This window comes from Lontra canadensis, unplaced genomic scaffold (genome assembly GCF_010015895.1).
Source record: "Lontra canadensis isolate GAN:19392208 unplaced genomic scaffold, GSC_riverotter_1.0 scaffold224, whole genome shotgun sequence".
In the NCBI taxonomy this organism is placed as follows: Eukaryota; Metazoa; Chordata; class Mammalia; order Carnivora; family Mustelidae; genus Lontra; species Lontra canadensis.
The window spans coordinates 668,303-674,163 of record NW_022631218.1 but is presented as its reverse complement, the minus strand read 5'-3'; the positions used below and the strand labels follow the sequence as shown (position 1 = coordinate 674,163).

Sequence of the window (5,861 nt, the reverse complement as noted above, 5' to 3'; positions counted from 1 at the left end):
GTGTCACAAAGGCCAGTGGCATCATATGTGAGAATGGAACTCCACGAATACTAATAGCCATTATGACAGCAACTTGTCCACTTAATTTGGGAACCTTTCACAGCAGGTGTAAAAGCTTCTAAGCTACATCAGAAAATCATGTGTGAAATATCATTTCTTACAACTGTTACATTTAGTTATGACCCAAAAAAGCGTAAGACAGATATAGACAGATTACTTTCCTAGATACTAGGTCTGCAGAACTGGCAAAAAAAAAAAAAAGAAAAGAAAAAGGAAAGTCTCCTTCTTCTAAAACTTACTTAGAAACCATGTAACAAAAGTAAAAGAACGTCTAGGAACACTTTCGTTTTAATGAAAACTGAATTAAAAAAAAAATCCATATCATTCTCTGACTCCTACAAGGAATGTGTATAGGGAGTGAGTTACTGAGGCATAATCCTGGCTTCACTCACTAGCTGACATTGACTGCTTCCTCAGCTATAAAACAGAAGTCATAATGCCTAAAGCAAGTTGTGGTGGATACTAAGTGATACGGGATGCATGTAAAGTGTCTGGCACATAAAGGGTAACTGGTTGCCGGTTTTCAGTCCAGATACTAGGAAGCACAGCATTAATGAAAACTCGCTAGATTTACGTGGTGGTTTTCCTATGGGTTTGCTGATGAACAGTGAGATGCATATACAACCTGAAACCTTTCCCACATGTGCTACATTTAAAAGGTTCCTCTCCCGTGTGGCTCTTCTGGTGGCATGCAAGCTCTGAGTCCAGAATAAAACTTTTTGCACATGTTTTGCATTTATGGGGCTTTTCCCCTCTATGAATGCTCTGATGGGAAATGAGCTCGGAAACACGAAGGAAGGTCTTCGCACACTCAGGACATTTTAAGGGTTTGAATTTTGAGAACAAAAGCAGATTCTCCCCACAGTCACTGCAGTGTTCAGAGTCATCCTCATGACCCTGCTCGGGGAGGAAAAGGTGTGAGGGCTGCCCGAAACACTTCACACGGTACTGGGCGGCTGACATGTGCGTTTTCTCACGCAAACCCAGATTTGTGTTCTGACCAAAATATTTACCGCAGTTGATACATTCATAAGCTTTTTTAGCAGTGTGGATTTTCTGGTGCTGTGACAATCCTGGGAGCCATGTAAAACCTCTCCCACATATGCCACGTGTGTGGGGCTTCTCCTTTACGTGGATATTCCTGTGCCGAGACAGATGTGAGTGCTGGCGGAAGCTGCTGCCACACTCAGCACACTTATAAGGCTTCTCACCAGTATGGATCCTCCTGTGTGTCCTCAGATTGGCTCTATGATTGAAAATCTTCCCACAGTCACCACATTTATACCTTTTGTCCCCTGAATGAGTTTTCTGATGCAAAACAAGGTATGAGTTATCACTGAAGCTTTCATCACATTCAGGACACTTGTACAAATTTTTGGCTTCTTCCCCGGGAAATTCAAGAATTTCAGAAAGTGCTCTGGTTCCTAAACACTGAGATAGTTCTAGTAATGGGGTTTGGTTTTCAATGGTAACTAATAGGCTTATGAGCCTTTTCTTGCAAGCAGGAGCTCCACCTGATACTTTCCTTTCTGGGTCTCCAACTCCAGGCTCAGATTTTTCTGGGTAATAGACAAGGGGCACAGGGATGGAGGAATTTTCTGCAGCAAGTTCTTCAAATCCCGTAGACTCTAGATTCAGCTGTTGAGAAGCCTCAGTCTTGCCTTCCCCTCCTGTTGATAAAACAAAGCAAAACATAGACAACACCCTCAAGTGGTACTGCGGAAAGAGCAAGCTACTTATACAAGGACCAAGAACCCACAGAGGGCTTATCCTAGAACCCAGACCCTCGTACTATACAAAATCAGGCTGGCAGGCTTCACTGACTTCCCGGAGGATCGAGTTGTTGGTGATCCTCTGAGGGGAGGAAGGGGAAAAGAGGTGTAACTAAGTTAGGGTCTAGTAGGATGGGAACTAAGGGCAATCTTGGTAGATGCTGTCCAGGGGAGGTTTCCAGTTAGTCCCCTGAGTCTCAAGAACTTTTCATCATTTACGCAATCTCAAGTGACTGCTGAGCAACCATAATTGGAGTAGAGACTGGGATTCATAGTTAAGAGAGAAAGAGAGCAAGTGTGTATTTTTCTACCTAGCAGAGAAGTAACATGGTTATTAGAAATAATTTCATTGTCACCAGGAGAGTTCTTCAAAATTTCTTTACCTCTCCTGGAGGAAAACTCAAGGGAGAGCTGCCATGCGTACAGCAGCCAAAGATAAGTGGTCTCAATGCTAGGATGGCTGACAGAACTTGAGCTGCCAAAAAACTTTCTTCCTTAATATTTTTCAAAATATTCTTGATTTGTAAAGCCAACATATCAATATAAAAGGGGTCTTTTCCTTCCAGAGAAACAGCCCTATGATTGCCATATGCACACTGCCTGAGATGGAATTCTGGGCTGCAGTGCAGTATGGGAATCCAAATGACACCCAGTGTCATTTTGCTGTTTTGAGGAGACCAAATTCAGGGATGCCAGGATGGCTAGAATTTGACAACAAAATACTGCGGATGAGGCAGGTGCCTAGGCAGGGCTGTAGACATCTAGGTAGGATCCTGTTAAGACTGGGGCAGAGTATTAATCTGTAAGTGCACATGAGGAAACTACCCCAGACTGGGAAAAGAGCCATCAAAAAGGAACACAGAACAATCTTCAGAGTTCACACTACACACATAGTTCAATAGTTCATGTTCCTGACAGCCAAGATGGAACACACAAGCTGTCAGGCTGTATCCTCAGAAAGACATTGCCTTAGCACCACGTCATATGGGCCCTAGCCTGCTCTGAATACAGTCTAACAAAGCAAAAAAGCAAGCCATGAAAGGATCATACTAATCCCAAGTAACTTAAATGCAAAGTACAAAAAATAGTTTTAAAAGTACAATGAAAGCCAACATCCAGCAACAGAATACTCACAATGTCCAGCATCCAATAAAAAATTATCAGACATGCAGAGAAGCAGACGACTATGACCCATAACAAGGAGCAAAACCAATAAACAGAAACAGACCCAGAAATAACAGATGATGAAACTAGTAGAAACAATGTTAGAATAACTATAACTATACTTCTTAGGTTCAGCAAGGTAGAGGGAAACATGAACATGATGAAGAGAGAGGTGGAAAATATGAAACACGAGTTAGGATATAGTTCCAAGAGTCAACCCTAGTCAGAGACACTCTACTCAGGCATGGGAACATTTCTGCATGTAGTTCCCCTTATGTGAAAATGGCATAGTACCCCCTTAAGAGTAAATCTATTTCAAATCTTTAGTAGATAATAGTAACCTATACTCATGAGGTTTTGCAAGTAAAACTGTGAATTGACTTTTTTTTTTTTTTTAAAGATTTTGTTCATTTACTTGACAGACCAAGATCACACATAGGTCAGAGAGGCAGGTGGGGCGGGGAGTGGGGGGAAGCAGGCTCCCTGCTGAGCAGAGAGCCTGATGCAGGGCTCGATCCCAGGACCCTGAGATCATGACATGAGCTGAAGGCAGAGGCTCAACCCACTGAGCCACCCAGGGGCCCCTGTGAATTGACTTTAACAAATATTTGGGAAGATTATTGGGTACTGTCATGTCTCATGTAAAACCACAGTCACTGTACTAGATAGGATTTTTTAAGAAATCATCTCATCCTCTGAATACCACACTGTCATGCAAGCTCTTGTCATATCCACACAGATCAGCCAGAGGTAGGTCCCACACCCCCATACCAACATGTGAATGAGACATGGAATCCTGTTCCTAGAACTGACTGAAGTTCGGAAATGCAGGAAAACCAGCTGCCTTACCCATCAAGACCATATCCTTGAAACACTCCTGGGTAGTGTCTCTGCTGAGGGACCTCTGGGCAGGGTGCAGACTCACATACTCCTCTTGAGAAAAATACACAGCCAGATCCTCAAACAGCACTGGCCCCTGAAACAACATGAGAGCCCATCTCAGGACAGGAGGCCCCCAAGGCGACCCCCTCAGTTTAGGGACTGACAAGAGCTACAAACATCAGAACCAAGGGAGGAAGGGGCTTGGTGTAAAAGGTTCGTGAGTGCTGGGGATGGTGTTTAAATAAATGGGTCCTAAGCGTGGTGGTGGAAACTAGGAAGGAGTAAAAATGGACATAATTTCTGAAGCAGTGGTATAGGGGCCAAGACAATAAACTATAAGGAGTTCTAGAAGAGACTTCTAGAAAAGATGAGGGAACTCTCAGGGGGGGAAACCATTACGTACAGATGCTCTAAGGGAAAGAAAACTGAGCAGCCCAGGAAGAATCATGAAAAGGGACGGGTTCCAGTGTTCTCCCAACATCCTTTTGCTTCCTAGTCTCTCTCCTCCCTGCACATGACACTCACTGCTAAGCTCTCTTTGGAATCATATCCAGGCCTAATCCTCCTTCCCTTAGTTTATCCGTCTTCTAAAGTAACAGTACCTCGACGCGATTACGAATCATCTGGGGCTTTTGTTTCTGTGTTTATTCAAAAGGTGTGAGATATGCCTAGAAATCTGCAAGTTTAAGCAGCATTCCAGAAAGCCACTTTGAGGAACTCTGATAGCCTTCTCCAATAGGCCCTACTCCCAGCTGGTGGTTCTGAAAGGAAGAATGTGATAGGCCATTTCTCCCAAGTGCCTGGTCCAGGGACAAAGACAGCTTCATCGAAGGGCTATTTGGGCATCGGGAGCCCTCCCACCGAGACGGGCATTCCAAGCCCTCCTCCGAGGGAGGGCAGGCAGAGGCCGGAAAGTAGCGACAGGAACTGGGACCCCGAGAAAGGGACCTGTTCTTACCTGGGCCCCCGTTGTCGGAAGCGTGGACGCCATCTCAGGGGCAGGGAGTGCCTTCCTCAAGTGCCACACTGACTTCGAGACAGATCTAGGAGGGGAGAGAATATTCCTCAGAGGGGCCAATTTGGCTGCAAAGCCCCTCCGTGCACTCCCAAGGCTTCCTCGCTTTCCCAACCCCTTTAATACCTGAGCCCAAGGCTCCTATCCGCAGCCCAGCCTCGGCGGGGCCGACTCCTGGGCCGGCCAGGTACCACCTACCGCTCCAAGACTAGTGATGTTAGAAAGTCTCCCGCTACCCCGGCAGAAGGAGCAGAGGGGGACCCCCGACTGTCACTTTAGACCGAGAGCCACAACCACTGCGAGTCTCCCACGCTCCTCTATGCTGGAGCTGCCTGGAAAGCCGCCGGAAACGGCCCGCCCCATGCTGTCGTTAAACTCTGTCCTGTGACTGGCCAGAGCTCCTCCGAAGGGGGCAGTCCTTCTTGTGTGTTGACCAATCGAGTCCGCTGGGGGGGGGGGGGGAACAGATGCCTCTCTGGGCATGCTGGGAGTTGTAGTTTTCCTTCTGTCTCCCGAAGTAAGTATGTCCGGTTCCGCTGCCTGCGTTTCCCGGGTCAGCTCCTGCCCGCTTACCTGCGGGCAGCTAAGCGAATACGTAGAGTGTGATGAGGTAGGGTGACCTCGGAGCGACGTAGTGTTTCAGGGAAATTGGAAAGTAAGAAGACAGGGAGACTCCGAGCCCGAAGGACTATTTGGCACCGAAATGTGGTTTCGGGCGGCAGTGCCCTGTGGGCCCAAAATGTGGGTCCGGCCAGGGTGAGTGAGGTGAGTGGCCCGGAGTGCAAGTCCTAGTCTTGGCCTGAGCAGTCAAGTCCGCTGTTCTGGGCGGACTGTGGGGCCGTGGAGTGAAAAGGGGTGTCTTCTGCGTGGACAGAGTTCAGATCAGCTTTGACTAGGTTGCTAGGCTCTGATCCAAAGCATTTTAGGGGAGTTGTGCCCCGCGGCTGTGGCCGAGCTGAGCCAAATGA

General features: G+C 46.9%; 1 protein-coding gene across 3 annotated transcripts; it reads right to left on the bottom strand.

Moving 5' to 3' along the window:
• Positions 1-585: 585 nt before the first annotated feature.
• On the bottom strand, positions 586-5,228 carry ZNF597 (zinc finger protein 597). 3 transcript variants are annotated; one of them, XM_032849342.1, is made up of 4 exons: positions 5,020-5,228; positions 4,837-4,921; positions 3,846-3,972; positions 586-1,730 (listed from the first exon to the last, which is right to left on the bottom strand). In XM_032849342.1, the coding sequence occupies exons 2-4, from the start codon at positions 4,867-4,869 to the stop codon at positions 631-633; spliced, it is 1,260 nt and encodes a 419-aa protein (XP_032705233.1). In that variant the 5' UTR covers positions 4,870-4,921; positions 5,020-5,228; the 3' UTR covers positions 586-630. The 3 variants fall into 3 exon arrangements, with proteins under 3 accessions (XP_032705233.1, XP_032705235.1, XP_032705234.1); XM_032849344.1 differs by having other exon boundaries at positions 5,092-5,228; XM_032849343.1 differs by lacking the exon at positions 5,020-5,228 and having other exon boundaries at positions 4,837-5,002.
• Positions 5,229-5,861: the final 633 nt, after the last annotated feature.

Bases quoted from the DNA above. Each gene is read 5' to 3' on its own strand.
- ZNF597 (XM_032849342.1), bottom strand. From the start codon at position 4,869: ATGGCGTCCACGCTTCCGACAACGGGGGCCCAG. The intron at 3,973-4,836 runs GTAAGAACAGGT...ATGTTGTTTCAG, and splicing joins TTCCGACAACGGGGGCCCAG to GGGCCAGTGCTGTTTGAGGA. The intron at 1,731-3,845 runs GTAAGGCAGCTG...TTTTATCAACAG, and splicing joins CAAGGATATGGTCTTGATGG to GAGGGGAAGGCAAGACTGAG.